General features: G+C 34.1%; 2 protein-coding genes across 2 annotated transcripts in view; one reads left to right on the plus strand and one right to left on the minus strand.

Annotated features, from left to right (window-relative positions):
• LOC136035198 (cathepsin B-like) overlaps window positions 1-21532 on the plus strand; it is a 109983-nt gene that overhangs the window by 18166 nt on the left and 70285 nt on the right. Inside the window, exon 2 of the mRNA XM_065716795.1 lies at window positions 3412-4237. The gene's annotated coding sequence lies outside the window, so the exon portion shown is untranslated. The remainder of the gene's footprint in view (window positions 1-3411; window positions 4238-21532) is intronic.
• The window catches only part of LOC136043539 (uncharacterized), a 32651-nt gene continuing 26191 nt past the window's right edge, over window positions 15073-21532 (minus strand). Inside the window, exons 4-6 of the mRNA XM_065728458.1 lie at window positions 20764-21018; window positions 19232-19499; window positions 15073-16405 (exon numbers count right to left, since the gene is read on the minus strand). Of these exons, the coding sequence (XP_065584530.1) occupies window positions 20984-21018 (35 nt within the window). The 3' untranslated portion in view covers window positions 15073-16405; window positions 19232-19499; window positions 20764-20983. The remainder of the gene's footprint in view (window positions 16406-19231; window positions 19500-20763; window positions 21019-21532) is intronic.

A 21532-nucleotide genomic window follows, 5' to 3' on the forward strand; every position in this document is an offset into this window, starting at 1 on the left:
GAACTTACCAATGTCTCAGGTTTTCCTGTCCCTTATTTGTTCTTGTTTTTTTTTTCTGCCCATTGTGAAAATTCAAATGCTAAACTGTTATCTGACTTGTAACCAACCAAATTCCAATGGTCAGCTGTTACCAATTAGACATGTGAAAAATTTAAATTCCCTTTAAATCCGGTTCTTATATCTCAAGGAAGTCAACAGAGTTTAAATATTCTGGTACAACCCTCAAGAGAGCAATTAAGCCAATGAGAAAGGAGGAAATGTCGGTACGTATTTCAATGCTATCTTAATAGAATTAGCTTTCAACCTAGGAGATTGACCTTAATCTACTTGTAAAAGTGCTGCTAGATTGCTGTAATCTATTGACTATTGGGTCCGTTCCTCTCATCATCCAAGAATTGTTCCTTTTGCTCTTATATTTCCTTTTTTTCACGGAGCAACACACATTCATTGGACCTTATCGCTCCGAAGTGCGAATTAAGGTAATTACTTATATATGTACCTGTAAGTTAATTTTAATCACGCTTTAAAATTTCTCGTAGAGGTTAGCCCAGTTTCAATGGCAATTGAAATATACTGATTTTGCAAGAGACAATATTTTGGCTTCGTATTAATATTCTGTACGATTCATCGCACTGGCTACCTGAATTCTGACCCATTGATTCTTAAATTGTGAATAATTTGAATTTAGTTTGTGGTTCCATTTTCTGATTGGTTAGTCTGCCCTACCATACACAGGTAAATCTCTTAAGTGCACATATCATTTTTAGTTTGTATTTAGAGTTTGTCTAAAAACATTCATGTCTGTAGTTTGTGAGTGTATAAAATGTGGAGATGATTTAACACTGGTAAATAAAGTTGAGATACATTTTATAGTTACTATTAATTCTCCCTGGATACTATATATATATATATATATATATATATGAAAGGTTACTTGTCTGTTATACGCCTGTGTTATTCTTCATCTAAGTAGAATCTGTTTCTCGTACTAATTCTAATGAAATATCACAAAATATAATGAATATATAATACTTAAGACACAAATTTAGGCTACAGATTTTTTTAGTTTTTTTAAAGTAAATTCAAAAGAGCTATTTATTCTAAATAGTCTTTGTGGTTCAGGGGTCATTCTGAAAGAATTAAAACATAACTCGAACTCTAGCGTAAAGAGTAAGGTATTGAGGAGGGACTTGAATCCTCTCATTTACATAATATGTTCTATTTCTTTAAAATTTTAATGTTGCTCCTTACCTTCAGTTGAAATTTTTCTATATTTAATATCAAAACAATGTGATAAGTAATTTCATGTCTTTAATCTTATTTATCCTATGTTAGTCTATCACATGTAGTCACACAGTTCGTGTTAATGAACTGTAGTAAGGAGCGACCCGGCTCAATAGTAAACGAAAGACCGAAAAACAAAATTTTGATACTACTAGATATATATAAAAAAAAATATTTTTATCCTGATTTTAAATATAAAAGTTTCATCCAATTTAGTTTTACCCATCACAAGATACAATCCTGAGAAAATTTGCCCTATTTTGGAAAATAGGGAGAAACACCCCCTAAAAGTCATAGAATGTTAACAAAAATCACACCATCGAATTCAGCGTATCAGAGAACCCCACTGTAGAAGTTTCAATATCCTATCCACAAAAATGTGAAACTCGTATATTTTGCCGGAAGACGGATCACGGGTGCGTGTTTATTTGTTGTTTTTTTCCCTTCCAGGGGTGATCGTATCAACCCAGTGGCCCTAGAATTTTGTGAGAGGGCTCATTATAACGCGAAGTAAGAGTTCTAGTGCCCTTTTTAAGTGAAAAAAAATTGGAGAGTACTTATGCCCCCTTCCGCGCTCATTTTTATCCCAAAGTCAAAGGATCAAAATTTTTAGATAGCCATTTTGTTCAGCATAGTCAAAATAATAATTATGTCCTTGGGGACGACTTAATCCCCCACCGTCCCTGGGGGAGGGGCTGTAAAGTACAAACTTTGACCATATTTCATATATAGTAATGGTTATTATGAAGTGTAGGCTACAGACATTTTCAGGGTGACTTTTTCGCGTTGGGGTGGGAATGGGTCAAGGGGAGGGGGTTACGTCGGAGAATCCCTCCATGGAGGAATTTTTCATGAGGTAAGATAACAATCATGAAGGGGGCGCAGGATTTTCTAGCATTATTTAAAAAAAAGAGAAAAAAATACATTTTTTTCAACTGCAAGTAGTGAGCAGCATTAAAACTTAAAACGAACATAAAATATTACTTATGTAGGGGGGTTTGTTTCCTCCACAATACTTTGCTCTTTACGCTAAAGTATTTTTAGTAATTTCAACTATTTTTTAAATGGCCTTTGTGATTCAGGGGTCATTCTTAAAGATATGGGACAAAATTCAGGCCTTAGTGTAAAGAGCGAGGTGTTGACAAGGGGGCAAACCCCGACATATATGCAATAAAAATATGAAAATATAGAAGTTCGTTACGCAAGTTAATTCGTAAGGTAGGTATGTTTATTACTAACGAATAGGTTGGTAAAAAATATTTAGTTGCATTTTTAAGTAAACAAAAATTGAAGGGCACCTAGGTCTCCTCCCCCGCCCCTTTTCTTATCAAAATCGTCTGATCAAAACTATGCGAAATCCTTTTTGCAAAAAAAAAAATTAATTTGCAAATTTTGTTTTGTTTCTTCCTGTGTGGTGAGCCGAAAATAAGAAAATGTATTAATTCAAACACGTTCATAAATTAAAGAAAAAAAAGCTTTTTTTTAACTGCAAGTAAGGAGTGACATTAAAACTTAAAACGAACAGAAATTATTCGTATATGAAAGGGGATGTCTCCTCCTCAACGCAATGTTCTTTAAGCTAAAGTTTGACTCTTTCTCTCAACTCTACTTTATAGAACAGTAAAAAATTTAGCGCAAAGAGTGGGGCGTCGAAAAGGGTAGAGCCCCTTTCATATACGGAATAATTTCTGTTCGTTTTAAGTTTTAATGTCGCTCCTTACTTGCGGCTAAAAAAAGCTTATTTTTTTCATTTAATTATCCTTACAGAAAGATAGGTCTTTATACCAATTTGCTGACTCATTTGTTTCTATCTTCAAATTCAGGAAGTATATATTTCCACTTACTACCAGAACTACCATTGCCATAACTACCAGATGTAGTCATCCCTACAGAAGGATAGGTCTTTATACCAATTTGCTGAATCATTTGTAACTTACTTTAAATTCAGGAAGTATATATTTCCACTTTGCATACTTTACTAGGAAATGAGCCGATATACACTTTTGACTCAAAAATTAATTATCTTTTTTGTGTGTTTTTTTTTTTTATCTGAGTGATAGATAAATAGCATTCAAAATTACTGGTTTTATAAGCATACGTTGTAATTATCATTTTGTCTAATTACAGATTCCTTAGAAACAAGACTTGGCAGACACATATTTCCAAACTAATCGCTAGAAACATGGCCCTAGAAACTCCTGGAAACTCAATCATAGAAAAGAAATTTAGCTTGCTGAATGAGGGTCATATTGTTTATTATTTTGAGGATTAATTGTTTTGTTTGATGTGGTATCAATGCAAAGTGACAAGAGGAATCAGTTTGAAGTTTATTAATATGATTAACTGAATTCACCAAGTTTCGACAAGGTCTGCAGTTGTTTCGAATGAGTGAAAATGTGCTGTGCTGATCGCTAGTCTTAAAAATGTGAAGCTATGCTCTATCGCAGCACAGACAATACATCAAGAATTGTCAAATAATCATTTTCTTCAGTGCAACAATATCACCCAACAGCAAAGAATGTGCCAGCAGAAAATTCTGATTTGTAATTAACAAAGCGCAAGTGATTCCTTCTCTGGCTAATATTCTCATAAAGGGTTGTCTTCAACCGGTGTTGGGTAAAAATGATGCTTAGAACTGTCATCGATGCTAGCTAAAATGTAGTAACTGCCAGACATGCCCAAGTAATATTTCATCTTGGTCTTCTATCCTACATGCTAAAGTAACACCCAACCTCAGTTAACAACATGGTGATATCTCCCAGCAAGTACTTACTTGTAGTATCCGTACTCAGAATGTTATACCCAACCAAGGACAACAACAGCCTATACTGTCTATAACTTCTCAACCTGCGTATTTAGTACTAACTCAAATAGAGCCTCAGGGGATTGTATTACTTCCAATGCAATACCCACGACAGCCTTGTTTATCTCAGATAATTTCTTTGGGCTCAAGGTAAGCATTGCTACATTCTTTTTATTGATTTGAGGAGGAAGTAAAAATGGAATTTATTGATTGTCGTGGTCCTAAGGAAATTCCGAAACAATTTATAAATGAGCTCAAAATATCAATATCGGTAAATGTTTACTTTCGTTCCAGGTGCTCTAATGTGTGTATTACTGCATATAACAAGAATATGATGATCGCTTATTGTTCCTTTGTCATTATTAGAGAAGTGCATCCATTTCTGGTTGAGCCTTCTCCTCAATAGGGCAAACTAAAAATGCTTAAAGTGGGCTTTATTACAGATAGCATTACCTATAGAGCAAAGCCTATTAGTCCATGAGCCCCGCGGGCAGCGGGGGAGGGGGTCTGTATACTATATTCATCCAACAAAGAGTTATAAAACTAAAAAAAAAACCTCAAACTAGGTTTATTAAATAAATTTAGATAGAAGAAAAGAGGACCCAGTATAGAACCCTGGGGTAATCCTCATGTTATCATACAAGCCACAGAAGTAAAACACCCATTCACCCTAATTTGCTTCTTTTTGAAGCAATATAATTCTTTTCTGCAATATTTTGAATGCATTTGCTGGTTCGCAGGTTTTTTGCAGGTTCGATGTATCTACAGGTGTTGACATCCTGATACTCTCAATATAGCCAGTAATATAGATGTCGTCATAGTTTCCTCTTTGCCTTGTACCCAAAAAACATTACGGATAGATATCTTAACAGATCTAAACATTATATATCTAAACAGATATATAACTAATATGATTAAACCATAAACATCTGCATCAAGAGTATCTCTGCTAAATTTTAGTCTTAACTTTAATCTAGAAACTTTCTGTTTATGAAATTTGAATTTAAGAAGATCAATACCTATTCTGCTGGACAAAAAAAAATTCTTATAGAAAAAAACAAGACAAATGAATAAATTAAATTACCCTTTTACACCAATGTAATGTAAGATAGAAATGATCGAAGCTTCAATTATGGATCTGTGTTCATTTAACAGACATGAGGATTAAGCCTCCAAGCTTTGACAAATTCAATCTCCCTTTTCGAACAAGGATCCCAAGATAGGTTAAAAACTTGTAAATAAACATCTAGTATGAATAAGTCATTTCAAAAATGTATATCAATAAAAAAGTTATCAGTTCTCAGAGGTATATAAATCTTACTCCCATTGCTTTTCTTAATTTTGCATTATTATTTTCACTGTACATTAACAAAACATGCATTCCAAAAAGCAACAAATTTTGGTATTATATGCATAGACACCTGCTTGAGGAAACGACTAGACTGTCTAGTCTTTGGAAATGAGCACACCTGAAGTTGATACCACTTATTCCTACCAGACTGTTTTCCACTTAGTAGACGTCCAGCAACGAATATATTTAAGCTAGGATAATAATCAGAAATAGAGCTTAGTCTGTTTCAAATAAAGTATGCAAAAGAATTTTCCTGAAAAACTTTCCTGTCATTTGAGGGAATTTTTCTTGAAGTGTGACCCGGACTTGCCTGCATTATTTGAAATCAATTATAATTTAATAAAAAAACAACTTTTTTTTTTAGCTGAGAGTAAGGAGTAGCATTAAAGCTAAAAACATTTTTGAAGGTGTTGCAACCCTCCTTAATACCTTGCTCTTTACAGGAATGTTTGATGGTTTTTCCCAATTTTTTCAAGAACGACTCTTTAAATGCAAGGGTCATTTAATTAGACTAGGAACTTTTTTTTAGAAGCGGAAGAATTTAGCGTGAAGAGCAAGGCATTGAGGAGGTGGACACTCCCTTCATATACAGAATAATTTTTCTGTTTGTTTTGGGTTTTAATGTTGCTCTTTATTTTCAGTTGAAAAAAGTTTTTTTTTTAATTTAATATCAAATCAAAGTGATGACTAATTTATCTCTTAAATTTTATTTATCCTATATAAGTCTGCAAGATGTAGTTATCCCTATAGAATGATAGGTCTTTATACCGATTTACTGACTCATTTGTTACTAACTTCAAATTCAGGAAGTATATATTTCCACTTTGAATACTTTACTAGGAAATGAGCCCATAGACACTTTTGACTCAAAATTAATTATCGCTTTTGTGTTCCTTTTATCTGAGTGATAGATAAATAATGCCAACAGAAAATTTGGACTTGTAATCAGCAAAGCGCAAGTGATTCCTTCTCTGTCTAATATTCTCCTAAAGTGTTGTCCTCAACCGGTGTTGAGTAAAAATGATGCTCAGATTTGTCATCGATGACAAAATATAGTAACAGCCAGGCATGCCCAATTAATACTTCATCTTGGCATTCCCTCCTACATGCTATTAATACTAGCAAATAACACCTAACCTCAGTTAACTACATAGTGATGTCTCCCAGCAAGTACTTGCTTGTAAAATCCGTACTCAGAATATTATACCCAACCAAGGACAACAACAGCCTATAGTCTATAGCTTCTCAACCTGCGTATTTAGTACTAACTCAACTAGAGGCTCAGGGGATTGTATTACTTCCAATGCAATAACAACGACAGCCTTGGTTATCTCAGATCATTTCTTTGGGCTCAAGGTAAGCTTTGCTACATTCTTTTTATTGATTTGAGGAGGAAGTAAACATGAATTTATTGATTGTCGCGGTCCTAAGGAAATTCTGAAACATTTTATAAATGAGCTCAAAATATCAATATCGGTAAATATTTACTTTCTTTACAATTTGTCTAAAGTGCCTATTACTGCATATAGCAAGATTCTGACGATCGTATATTGCTTCTTTGTCATTATTAGAAAAGTGCATCTATTTCTGGTTGACCCTCCTCCTCCATGGGGCAAGGTAAAAATGTGTAAAGGTGGCCTGATTACAAATAACAAAGGTCAATATTGAAATCACCCATTACTACTTTATATTTATGATCATTATTAAAATTCTCCATTAAATTCTCTATCTACCCAATAAAAACATCCTCATTAAATGATAAAACAAGTTTTACCAAAAGAATATCTTACCTAGGACGTTTTTTCGTGCCCAAAAATGGCAGTATGCTGTGATGGCCCCTAGAAGTAATATGCACAATCAGAGTTTGTTAATTTGACAGTTTCGTGACCGATAAATTAAATACTGGTTGGATGAAGAGCGAAAATAGTATTTGCTGTAGTAATAACTCTCGGTAATCACAATCACTGTTGCGGGTATCCCCCCTGACACATTACTCTATTTCATTCAGACAGAATTTATCTTTTCAGCAAGTCTGACAAAACAAGATTAAATTATAGTTCATTCATTGAATGTTTACTCACTGAAAAAATATCAAGCACATAGATCTATGAGGTTCAATATATATACAGGTGTCGACATCACAACACTCCCAATATAGCCAGTAATATAGATGACACCGTAGTTTCCTCTTTGCCTTGTACCCAAAAAATCGCTTAGTTAGGCTTTAGGACCTAACTAGATGATCTTGGTTTTACTACAATATGGTTAGCATTTCGTATCAAATGACTTAATTTGACCTATATTTAAAAGATCTATATTTACCTATATTTAAAAGATCTATATTTAAGTTCCATGACTATATAGTTCCGACCTTAGCAATCTAAGTTACTTTTTAAAACAACTTATTGAGTAAAATAATCAACTTTTATAAGGAAACTTCATTTTCGTATGATTTCTGCAAGGATATTATTTTCTGCAGCAGCAATGAAGGAGGCAAGTTTTAACGGTAAAAATTTGATGATATAAGAATCGAGAGTGAACTGCAGGGGCCTAACTCAATGAAGCCTTGTGGGTAGTTTGGTGTAATAGGGTATACAGAAGTGTGGAAAGTATGGTTTAGGGGTGAAATAAAGAAAAAAACTCGTTTAAAATTAATTAATGAAGGTTTGTGGGTAGTTTGATTTTATAGGAGTGAACGCAAGAATAATAAGAGCTAAGAGCTCATATGGCACTTGTGACGAGGCTGGAAGAGCCAAAATCTCATATGGTATGAGCTCTAGCGAAATTCTAAGAATTAATAGATTGATTTAAAAGGAAAATCAGAGGTTTAATGCCGGTCGAGATTTAAAATTAGAGCTCTGAGTCACGATGTCCTTCTAAATATCAAAATTCATTAAGATCCGATCACCCACTCGTAAGTTATAAATACCTAATTTTTTTCTAATTTTCCCTCTCCCCCAGCACCCCAGATGGTTGAATCGGTTAAAACGACTTTATCAAATCAATTTGTGCAGCTCCCTGACAAGCCTACCAATTATCATCGTCCTAGCACGTCCAGAAGCACCAAACTCGCCAAAGCACTGAACCCCACCCCGTAACTCCCAAAAAGAGACCGGATCTAGTACAGTTAAGTAAATCACGTTTCTACGATAGTTGCTTATTCTACCCACCAAGTTTCATCCCGATTTCTCCACTCAAAGCGTTTTCCAAGATTTCCAGTTCCCCCTCCAACTCCCCCTAATATCAACAGATCTGGTTGGGATTTGAAATAAGAACTCTGAGACATGAGTTCCCTCTAAATATCAGATTTCATTTATATCCGGTCACCCGTTCTTAAGTTAAAAATACCCGAATTTTTCTAATATTTCCAAATCAACACCCCCCAGCTCCTTCAAAGAGAACGGAGCCGTTCCAATTATTTCAATCACGTATCTATAACTTATGCTTATTCTTCCCATCAAGTGTCATCCCTATCTCTTCACTCTAAGAAGTTTCCAAGATTTCTGTTTCCCCCTCCAGCCCCCTATGTCCTAATTTAATGCATTATTACAAGCCAGTTCAATCAAGTGCTTACCTTGGTCTGAATACGTCATGATAGCTTGGATATATTCATAGTTTTAGTACTGGGGATGGGTATTGCCAACAAATTTTCAAGCAAAAACATAAGAAAAAAGACACGAACATAACAAGCTCCAGTGCGTAAAAATTGACAAGGACATAAAGTAAGTAAAGACAAATAAAATGAAACTAATCGAAATAGAAAATTGTTAGAAAAAAGGTAGTTCTTTTTACTAGAAAGAAAAAATAATAAAACAGCACATGAAAGAGACAAAAAAAAGAAGATAAATTGAAAGATCATACAAAGTCTACAATAGACTGATTTTTATTGCAGAAGGGTCTCCAGGCAGCTTAACGAGAATCTGACCACACATTTTTAACGCTTGTCCCTTATTTTTTTTATTATTATTTATTTTATTAGCAAAATAAATAATTATTATTATTATTATTATTATTATTTTATTATTATTATTATTATTAGCAAGCTTTCGATTCTGTTGATAGAACAGCGTTAACAAAGGTCTTATCGTTATATGGTATACCAGAAAAATACATTAAAGTGATTTGCGCTATGTACGAGAATAATACTGCTGCGGTTAAGGTAGGAAATGAGGTTAGCAACTGGTTTTGTATTAAATCAGGAGTTAAGCAGGGTTGTGTTCTATCCCCCTTTATATGGATCATTTTGATGGACTTCGTCTTAAGGAGCACAGGAAAGGCAATTGGAGACCATGGAATCAAATGGGGAGGAAGAACGCTCCTGGACTTAGATTATGCTGATGATTTAAGCATATTAGATGAAAGTGTGAGCAAAATGAATGAATTTTTAGAGGTTTTACGAGTTCAGGGTGCTAAAATAGGCTTGAAAATTAATGTTAAGAAGACTAAGTCACTAAGGTTAGGAATAAGTGAAGATGAACAGGTGACCTTAGGTAACGAAAAGATTGATCAGGTTGGGAGCTTCAGTTACCTTGGTAGTATTATTAGTAAAGATGGTGGGAGCAGTGAAGATGTTAAAAGTAGAATAGCTAAAGCTCAGGGTGTTTTTTCACAGTTAAAAAAAGTTTGGAAGAATAGAAAGATAAGCCTACAAACCAAGATTAGAATATTGGAAGCTACAGTGATGACAGTGGTCAAATATGGCTCTGAAGCATGGACACTCCGAAAAGCAGATGAAAATTTACTAGATGTTTTCCAGAGAAATTGCCTACGGATTGTTCTGGGTACCCGGCTGACTGACCGTATTTCAAACAGTAGGTTGTACGAAAAGGGTGGTTCAATCCCGCTTTCTGGGGCTATAATGAAAGAAAGGTTGAGATGGCTAGGCCACGTTCTACGGATGAAGGATGACAGATTACCGAAGATTGTCCTTTTTGGCCAACCGTCTGGGGCTACACGGAAAGCAGGTCGTCCTTTTCTGGGTTGGGAGGATGTCATAAATAAGGATTTAAAGGAAATGGGAACTTCCTGGGAGGGTGTAAAGAGGGAGGCTTTAAATACATTAGGTTGGAGGAGGAGCGTGCGTAGCTGTGTTGGCCTCAGGCGGCTTGGTGCTGCAGTGAGTTATTAGTAGTAGTAGTAGTAGTAGTAGTAGTAGTAGTATTTATTTTATTTGTACCGCACTAGTCACAGAAGTAAACGCCCATTCACCACAATTTGGTTTCGGTCACTTAAATAAGATTCAAATCAAGACAACCTCTTCCTGGTCACACCGATTTTTTCCAGTCCAAGTAATAACTGTTTATGGTCGATTGTGTCAAAAGCCTTCTTCAAATCCAGGAATAAAGCAGCTGGAATCAGACCCGCTTCAAACGACGTATTTACCCAGTCAGCAAGTTTAATAGTTGCCATTTCTGTGGAATTATTTTTCCTGAAACCAAATTGAGTATTTACAAGAATTTTATTATTTTCAATGTAATCAGTTAGCCAGGATCTAATCACCATTCATATATTTTTGGAAAGAAAGGGAGGATATAAATGGGCCTTTTGTTTGAAGGTTCGTCTCTCTTACCTCCTTTGTGCCATGGTTTTATTTTAGCGACCTTCAAAACTTCTGGGAAAATTCCTTTTCTTATAGCTTTATTAATCAAATTACATTAAACTGGTGTTATAATTGATTTAACTGATTCAGCAATTTTAAAAGAAATTTGGTCTACACCACTTGAATTTGATTGCATTTCACTCACTTCATTTATAGTACAAGCATCAAAAACCAACTGATTTTCTACTGGAACGTCCGACTGAACTATTTAGGGAGGCCGCTTAATTCTTTTTCGAGCATCATCGCAAAGTTTCGCTCCCTCACTAGAAATGTATTCACATAAATAATTTGCAGCATCCTTTGGGGTAGTCAAAGTCCCCCCCCCTCTGATTGTAATTTATTATTAACTTCTATTTTACCCTTTTGACCCAGGAGTGAATTTACCGTTTTCCATGTTTTTTTTTCACATCACATTTATGCTTCATAAATCCATATTGTAAATACATTTTTTCAGCTTTCCGTTTCAACCCGTTTAAAAGATTCCGGTATTTTTTAAATTGCCGAAAATTAATGACCGATGATTCATCTAGGTATATTTTATACAATTAATTTTTTGAACTTAAAAAATTTAGAGTACCCTGTATAATCCTTGGTTTCTTTGGGTATTTCGTTCTAGCCCTTTGAAGTTTTCTTAGACAGCGTCTCATTCAATATCTTTGTAAATATTGCAACAAAAATATCATACGCAAGCGACTGGTTATTTTCTTCAGAAACTGGAGTAAAATCTCCATCGCCCATTTCTTTCTCAAATTTATTTTTTAAGTTATTTTTTCTTAATTCACGAAAAAACGTTTTATTTATTAACCAACCTTATTTATAATCATATAAGATATTTTTTATTTCACTAAGAAAAAAGGTGATGGATCCATCCATAAGTAAAAGATTAGCATATGAGCTTTCAAGTACCCTTCCATCCACAAATATATTATCGATCAGCGCAGACTCGTGTAGGAATAGTTAACAGGGAGTAGTAGAATGATGAAATCATCGAATTAAGAAAATCTAGACGGATTGTACTTTTAATATGGTCAATATTGAAATCATCCATAACTACTTTATATTTATGATCATTATTAAATTTCTCAATTGAATTCTCTATCTCCTTAATAAAAACATTCTCATTAAATGATAAAGCAAGTTTTACCAAAAGCATGACCTACCTAGAAGGTTTTTTCGTACCCAAGAATGGCAGTATGCCATAATGGTCCCTAGAGGTAATATGCACAATCAGAGTTTGTTAATTTTACAGTTTCGTCACTGGTAAATTAAATACATGTAGGGTGAAGAGCGAAAATAGTATTTGCTGTAGTAATAACTCGGTAATCAAAATCAGTGTTACAGGTTTCCCCCCAGACACATTATTCTATTTCATTCAGACAGAATTTGTCTTGTCAGCAATTCTGACAAAAAAATAATTGAAAAATAGTTCATTCATTGAATGTTTATGTCTAAAAAATATCAAGCACGATTCAACAGGCTAGAAGCTGTTAAAATATATAAAAAAAAACAACAATATTTTGCATGCACACCAATGAGGTTCGATGTATCTACAGGTGTCGACATCCCGACACTCAATATAGCCAGTAATATAGATATCATTATAGTTTCCTCTGCTTTGTACCCAAAAAATCGCGTAGTTAGGCTTTAGGACCTAACTAGATGATCTTGGTTTTACTACCAGATGGTTAGCATCTCATATCAAATGACTTAATTGGACTAATTCTTTACATACTTAAGATCAATATTTAACTTTCATGACAATATAGTTCCGACTTTAGCAATCCAAGTTAATTTTCAGAACAACTTATTGAGTAAAATAATCAACTTTTATTAGGAAACTTCATTTTCGTATATTTTCTGTAATGCCTTTATTTTCTGCAGCAGCAATGAAGGGGGCAAGTTTAAACTGGATAAATTTAATGATATAAGAATCCAGAGTGAACCTTTCCTGATTTGAGATACCCTGTAAATGGTAAATTTTGCATTTGTAATTGAAGTTATAACAAATACGTTCCATGCCCCCCCCCCCAAACGGATGTCAAAGCACTGATTTAAGTAAAAATTGTTTAGAAGCAAAGTAAAGCTCACAAGCAATGGAAAAACTAAACAGATTACGGAAATAACTCCTAAACAAAAATAATGTGTTTAACAAAAGAGAGGAAAACTATATGGACCCTCTACAGGTATGAGAAACAGTTGATTAGAAAACGATACATCTATGCATTTCTTTATCATTAACTAATATGATTAAATCACAAACATCTGCATCAAGAACAACACCTATTCTTCTGGACAAAAAAAAAAAATTCTTATTGAACATAAGACAAACGAATAAATTAAATTACCCTTTTACATCAATGGAATGTAAGATAGGAATGATCGAAGCTTCAATTATGGATCTGTGTTCATTTAACAGACAGGAGGATTAAGCCTCCAAGCCTTGACAAATCTAATCTTCGTTTTCGAACAAGGATCCCAAGATAGGTTAAAAACTTGTAAATGAACATCTAGTATGAATAAGTCATTTCAAAAATGTATATCAATCAAAAAGTTATCAGTTCTCAGAGGTATATGAATCTTACTCCCATTGCTTTTCTTAATTTTGCATTATTATTTTCACTGTACATTAACAAAACAAGCATTCCAAAAAGCAACAAATTTTGGTATTATATGCATAGACACCTGCTTGAGGGAACAACTAGACAGGCTGGTCCTTGGAAATTAACACACTTGAAGTTGACACCACTTATCCTTACCAGACTGTTCTCCGCTTAGTAGGCGTCCAGCAACGAATATATTTAAGCTAGGATAATAATCAGAAATAGAGCTTAGTCTGTTTCAAATAAAAGTATGCTAAAGATAATTTTTCTGAAAAATATTTCCGTCATTAGAGGGAATTTTTCTTGGAGGGTGAGCCACACTTACCAGTATTTTTTTTAAATCAATTGGAACTTAATAATAACCAAGTTTTTCTTAGCTTTTTTAGAAGTGAAAAAATTAGTGTGAAGAGCATTGCATTGAGTTGGGGGACACTCTCTTCATACACGGAATAATTTTTCTGTTTGTTTTGGGTTTTAATGTTACGCCTTACTTTCAGTTGAAAAAGCTTTTTTTTTTTAATGCATTAATCAGAAACACACAAACACACACACACACACACACACATATATATATATATATATATATATATATATATATATATATATATATATATATATATATATATATATATATATATATATATATATATATATATATATATATATATATATATATATATATATATATATATATATATATATATATATATATATATATATATATATATATATATATATATATATATATATGGTAACGAACTGTAGTAAGGAGTGACCCGGCTCAATAGCAACCGAAACTCTAAAAAACGGGATTTTTATACCAATGGTTATATCAAAATAATCAAATTTTAATGCTGATTTTAATTATGTAAGTCATCAGGATTAGTCTTACCCATCAAAAGTTAAGAGCCTGAGAAAACTTGCCTTATTTTAGAAAATAGGGGGAAACATCCCCTATAAGTCATAGAGTCTTAACAAAAATCACACCATCAGATTCACCGTATCACAGAACCCTGCTGTATAAGTTTCAAGCTCCTATAAAAATGTGAAATTTTGTATTTTTTGCCAGAAGACAGATCACGGATGCGTGTTTATTTATTGTTGTTTTTTTTCCCAGGGGATGATTGTATCAACCCAGTGGTCCTAGAATGTTGCAAGGGGGCTCATTCTAAGGGGAATTAAAAGTTCTAGTGCACTTTACAATTGACCAAAAAATTAGAGGGCACCTAGACCCCTCCCACGTTTATTTTTACCAAGTGACCGGATCAAAATTTTGAGAAAGCCATTCTGTGAAACTTAGTTAAGACCTAATAGCTATATCTTTGGAGACGACTTAATCCCCCACAGTCCCCGGGGAGGGACTGCAGGTTACAAACTTTGACCATTGTTTACATAGTAATAGTTATTATGAAGTGTACATCCGTTTTCAGGGGGGCTTTTTTGCGTTAGGGTGAGAGTGGGTTGGGGGAGGGGGTTACTTGGGAAGATCTTTCCATGGGGGAATTGATCATGAGGGAAGAGAATTTCCATGAAGGGGTATTAGGATTTTCTAGCATTGTTTAAAAAGAAACAATAGGAAATAAATTAAAAAAAATTGCACCAGGAAGTATTGAGTAGCATTAAAATTTAAAACGACCATGAAATATTACGTATATAAGGGGGTTCGTCTCCTCCAAAATACCTTGCTCTTTATGCTAAAGTGTTTTTAGTAATTTCAACTATTTATTCGACGGCCTTTGTGATTCAGGGGTCATTGTTAAAAATTTGGGATAAAATTCAAGCATTGGTATGAAGAGCGAGGTATTGACGAGTGGAAAAACCCCCTCATATACGTAACAAAAATACACAAATAAAGAAGTTTGTTACGCAATTTAATTCCTACGGTATGTATGTTTGCTACTAACAAAAATGTTCGTACAAAAAATAAAAAAATCTAGTTGCATTTTTAAGTAACCAAAAATTGGAGGGCAGCTAGGCCTCCTCCCCCACCCCTTTTTTTTATCAAAATCTTCCGATCAAAACTATGAAAAAGTCATTTAGCAAAAAAAAAATATGCAAATTTCGTTTTAATTATTCATGTGCGGTAAGCCAAAATCAAAACATGCATTAATTCAAAACGTTCAGAAATTAAATTAAAAAAAAAGTTTTTAACTGTAATTAAGAAGCGACATTAAAACTCAAAAGTGCTACTGATTTCTTTAGTTTTTTTTAGTACCTTCAAAAGAGCTATTTATTCTAATTAAACGGTCTTTGTGCCTCAGGGGTCATTCTTAAAGAATTGAAACAAAATTGGAACTCTAGCGTACAGAGTAAGGTAATGACAAGGGTATCAACCCTCTCATTTATATAATATTTTCTGTTTGTTTTGAATTTTAATGTTGCTCCTCACTTTCAGTTGAAAAGTTTTTTTTTTAATTTATTATCAAAACAAAGTGATGACTATTATCATCTATTAGATCTTATTTATCCTGTTTAAGTCTACCAGACTAGCGATTAGCACAGCACATTTTCACTCATTCGAAACAACTGCAGACCTTGTCGAAACTGGGTGAATTCAGTTAATCATGTTAATAAACTTCAAACTGATTCCTCTGGTCACTTTAAATTGATACCACATCACACAAAACAAAAAACAATATGACCCTCATTCAGCAAGCTAAATTTCTTTTCTATGATTGAATTTCTAGGAAATTCTAGGAGTTTCTAGGGCCATGTTTCTAGCAATTAGTTTGGAAATATGTGTCTGCCAAGTCTTGTTTCCAAGAAATCTGTAATTAGACAAAATGATAATTACAACGTATGCTTATAAAACCAGTAATTTTGAATGCTATTTATCTATCACTCAGATAAAAAAAAAAAAAAACACACAAAAAAGATAATTAATTTTTGAGTCAAAAGTGTATATCGGCTCATTTCCTAGTAAAGTATGCAAAGTGGAAATATATACTTCCTGAATTTGAAGTTAGTAACAAATGATTCAGCAAATTGGTATATAGACCTATCCTTGTGTAGGGATAACTACAGGTGGCTTATTCGATCAGAAATTGAAACTTCTAGCTCTTTTTTTTTGTTAAAAGTGATCAATGACCAGCTGGCTGGCCCAAACCCCAATTTCTCAAAGGGCAACCGGTCAATGGAGATAGCCATTTTGTTCAAAATAGTTCAAAGGCCAAATAACTATGCTTCCGAGGTTGACCCTCCTCCCACAGCCTCAGGGCAATAGCTCTGATTTACGGGACTTAATTATAGTTACTTTAATACTCGGACTTAGTACTTTACGTGGTAACTTCGATTTACGGTGCAAGAACTGTAAGTTGTGTAAGTTGCTTATTGTTACTTTGTTTACTTTGATCCTTTCTTTAGTTTGATACTTAAGTACTTTGATACTAGTCTTGATGCTTTGATGAAAGAATGATGTTGAAAAAAAAATCTTATTTTTAAATAAGGAGTTTTTTTTAAACTTGAAACTTTTGGCAATCAAAAACGAATTATTAAAAAAAAATACTTTTCAAAAGTTTTTCTCCTAATTGTTTCTGAAAGAATTAGGGTTATGTACTTCTAATGAATAATATCTTCACTACAAACAAGAGTAATGGTTACTGTCCGTTTCCCAAACGGTAAAAGTATTATTCTCTTACTTAAATAACCAAGTCTCTTACTTAGAATTAAATAAAAAAAAAAACAAGTTTTTTCAACTGAAAGTAAGGAGCGACATTAAAACTTAAAACGAACAGAAATTACTTCGTATATGAAAGGGGCTGCTTCCTCATCAACGCCCCGCTCTTTACACTAAAGTTTGACTCTCTCTCAACTCTTCTTTTTAAAACAGTAAACAACTTTAGCGTAAAGAGCGGGGCGTTGATGAGGAAGCAGCCCCTTTAATATACGAAGTAATTTCTGTTCGTTTTAAGTTTTAATGTCGCTCCTTACTTTCAGTTGAAAAAACTTGTTTTTTTTTATATTTAATTTCTGATCGTTTTTGATTCAATGCATGTTTTGATTTGGGCTCTCCGCAGAGGAATAACTAAAATGAAATTTGCGTATTTTTTTTTATTGGCTAAATGGTTTTTTCATAATTTTGATCGAATGATTTTGATAAAAAAAAGAGCGAGGGAGGAGCCCTAGTTGCCCTCCAATTTTTGGTTAATTAAAAAGGCAACTATAACTTTTAATTTTTACGAATCTTTTTATTAGTAAAAGATATAATTTTGTCCAATTCATTAAGAATGACCCCTGAATCACAAAAGCCGTAAAATAAATAGTTGACATTACTAAAAATACTTTAGCGTAAAGAGCGAGGTATTAGGAGGAGGTGAGCCCCTCATATGGGTAATAATTTCTGTTCGTTTTAAGTTTTAATGCTGCTCTTTACTTCCAGCTGAAAAAAACTTTTTCATATTTATTTTTTCATTGTTTTTTTTAAGTAATGCTAGTAAATCCTGCGCTCCATTCATGGACATTTTCATCCCCCATGACAAATTTCTGTATGGAAAGCTCCCCCAGCATATCCCCCTCTTCTCAACCCCTCCCCTCATCTAAACAATCCTCCTGAAAACGCCTGTACACTTCCAAATAACCATTGTTATATGCAAGCAGGTAAAAGTTTATAACTTATAGCCCCTCCCACGGGGACTGTGGGGAGTAAGTCGTCCCCAAAGACATAGTTATAAGGTTTTTCGACTACGCCAATAAAATGGATATCTCAGAATTTTGATCCGGTGACTTTGGGAAAATAATTAGCGCGGGAGGGGGCCTAGGTGCCCTCCAATTTTTTCGGTCACTTAAAAAGGGCACTAGAACTTTTCATTTCCGTTAGAATGAGCCCTCTTGCAACATTCTAGGACAACTGGGTCGATACTATCACCCCTGGGAAAAAAAACAAACAAATAAGCACGCATCCGTGATCTGCCTTCTGGCAAAAAATACAAAATTCCACATTTTGTAGATAGGAGCTTGAAACTTGAGGTATAGATCTGAATATCGATTGTTTTTCCCATGGACAATTATATGTTGCATGTTCAAGAGTCGGTAAACCTGGCAATCTATTTATATGCACAGACAATGGGACAGCGAAGAATGTTGTATATTCGCAAGTTTTACGTAGTTAAAAACATATATATATATATATATATATATATATATATATATATATATATATATATATATATATATATATATATATATCTATATTCACAAGTGGGACACAGGGACACAACTAAAATGGTGCGTAACTAATATGGCGCGTAGCGACTTACGCGCACGGAGGGGGGGGGGCTTGGGGGGTGCGCAGCACCCCCACAAACTGGGTACTGGGGTGGCGCTAAGCACCACCCCAACAACTAGTATCAAATGAAAATAAACAGAATTCCCGTATAAAAAATGCCCAACACTAAATGTTCCCTGTATCGTTCTTTCATATTTTTTTTATCAGACTAAGACTAACAATAAGCGCAGATTGCACATAAAAATGAGAAATATGAAGAATGAGGCAAGAAAATTGAGGATTAGAAGAGTGAGAAATATGAAATGAGACATGAAAATGTAGAATTAAAATACGAAGAATAAGCACAGAAGAATTAGAAATGTATAATAACCTTGATTAGGACCAGCAAAACCAGTTGAAAAACTTTTCAAAAGCTCAGGTCTTCTAGGTTCATGCACAGCTCCCTCAGTCCCATCATTTAGTTGAATAGCATCGGAAGAAGTCCAAGCCGGAGTCTGAATCAGCTGTTGATTCACCTGTTCATCTCCAGAGCTTGACAATTGTTTCTGAGATCCTTCCCCGATTCGTTGATTAAGGAGAATGATCTTCTCTCTGGGATGAGTTGTAACAGCTGTTGTAAGTGGATGTTTGAGGCAGTACTGGAAAAATTGAGAAATAAAAACATTTGTATTTGTGCTTTGGATCTTTCGAAAGCGTTTGATAGTATGGTCCATAGTCGGCTCCTTTTTTCTGTGTATAATTCTGGGGTCAATCTCTTTGTTATAATACTTCTAAGGTTTTGGTATTCAAATTCTTTTCTTCAATTAAGATCTACACTAGACACTTTCATAAGGGTACGAAGAGGAGAGGTAGGGCGGTGTTCTGTCCCCTACGCTTTTTAAGATTTGTATTTCTAGTGTGCTGGCTAAGATTTCAAGTACATGCCTTTCTGGTCTTGTGGATGTTTCTTATCTTGCGTATTCTGACGACTTGCTTCTGATTAGCCGTTCCAAAATTTGTCTTTCTAAATGGTCTCTTTAGTTTCTGATGCTTTTTCTGATATTAGCCTTTCACTTAATATAGATAAATGTGAGTTTCTTCCCTATAACTCTACTACTGCTACTCCCCTTCACTGTAATAACTTCACTATCCCTCTTGTTGATTGTATTCGTTGGCTTGGTACCTATATTACTAACAATCTTTGGAGCTTACGTCAGCGTACTGTTTGTGATATAAGTAAAAAGATTCAGATTAGCTATGCAAAAATTGTTGCAAACAGAAGGAAGTATAATAGACGTGCACTGGCCAAACTCAATTCTACTTTCTGTGATCATTCTGTCCTTTATGCTTCTGGTCTTTTCCCCCTTCTTAATAATGCTAATTTAAACAGAATTCGGATAAATTATTTCAAATTCGGCAAAATTCTTCTGTATCTTCCACCTTGGACAAAAAACCGGACTCTTGTTAGAAAGTTTTCAGTTTCTGATATAACTTTAAAGTTGGAGATTCTTCACAGAAAACTCTCCAGTACATCTTCTGCGCCCCTATCCCCTCACCACCGTCTTATCTGTTTTTTTCGTTAATTTTGTGTGTGTACTTGTTTTTATCTTTGTGCCTTTTTTACATTTATTTTTACTCCGCCATATTTAATTTTTGTATAGTGTGGGTGAAAAATAAATTAAATTAATCCCTCAAAACTCAGCAATTCAAGATTTTGAAACACATCCAGTAAATCAAGCATCCAAAAAATCAAGGAGTATAAAAGCTACGAGGAGAATACGAAAGATCCTTTCTTTTTATTCATAAGTTTGGTTCCATTGTTGTTCATGAATTTGACGTATCGACGATCTAAAAGATCAAAGCAAATTATATTTAAAAAATCCAATGAAAATTAAGGCCTAGAAAAAGAAGAAAGTAACTCACAGGGGTGGTTGTACTAATCAAGTTCAATAGAGGCGGTAAAACGTTGCATCTAAAACTTCATCTCGAAGAACAGCTCCGTCACCGGCTATATTTCCAAGGGTACAAACTGCTTGTTCGGCAACATTCGTATGACGAGAAGTAAGAAGAGAGACGAACGCAGGTATGGCACCATACATAACCACAGTTCTTGTTTGCTCAGAAGTCCCAAAAGCGATATTCGTTAAGGCCCAACCAGCTTCAAACTGAAGTTCCGGCCTAAAAAACAATCTATCAGTTTTTGCTCTCTCTTACTCTATTAAAGAGACATCTAAAAATTAACACCACACAGTTTAATTACGAACGGATATAGCGTCAAATAAACAGAGGAGGTTTAAAGAGACTATTAGATAATAACTTATAAATACAATAGACAAAGTGCTTATGGTTTAGACACTATTATAAGATAGGTTTAAATCACACGTAGTAAATTCAGACCTTTGCATGCCCGAAGTTAGTTATTTCTTTTGGTTTTATTTCATTTTTTAAGTATTAATTTGTTCAATTTTGTGTTTTCGTAGCTTTATTAAACCGACTTTTTTCCCATAGTTTACCCACTTTTTTTCCTTTCTGCCGAAAATAACTTGGCTTATACTTTGACGAAATATCTGCTACTGGTTGAAGATATTTCCCCCTTTTTTTTATTGACCTGTCTACATAGGCACTTAGCTACTAAGATAAATAAAGTCATGGAAGATCAAAGTGTCAGGGGTCTGGGCCCAAATTAGCACCT

Source organism: Artemia franciscana, chromosome 2 (assembly GCF_032884065.1).
Source record: "Artemia franciscana chromosome 2, ASM3288406v1, whole genome shotgun sequence".
Lineage (NCBI taxonomy): Eukaryota > Metazoa > Arthropoda > Branchiopoda > Anostraca > Artemiidae > Artemia > Artemia franciscana.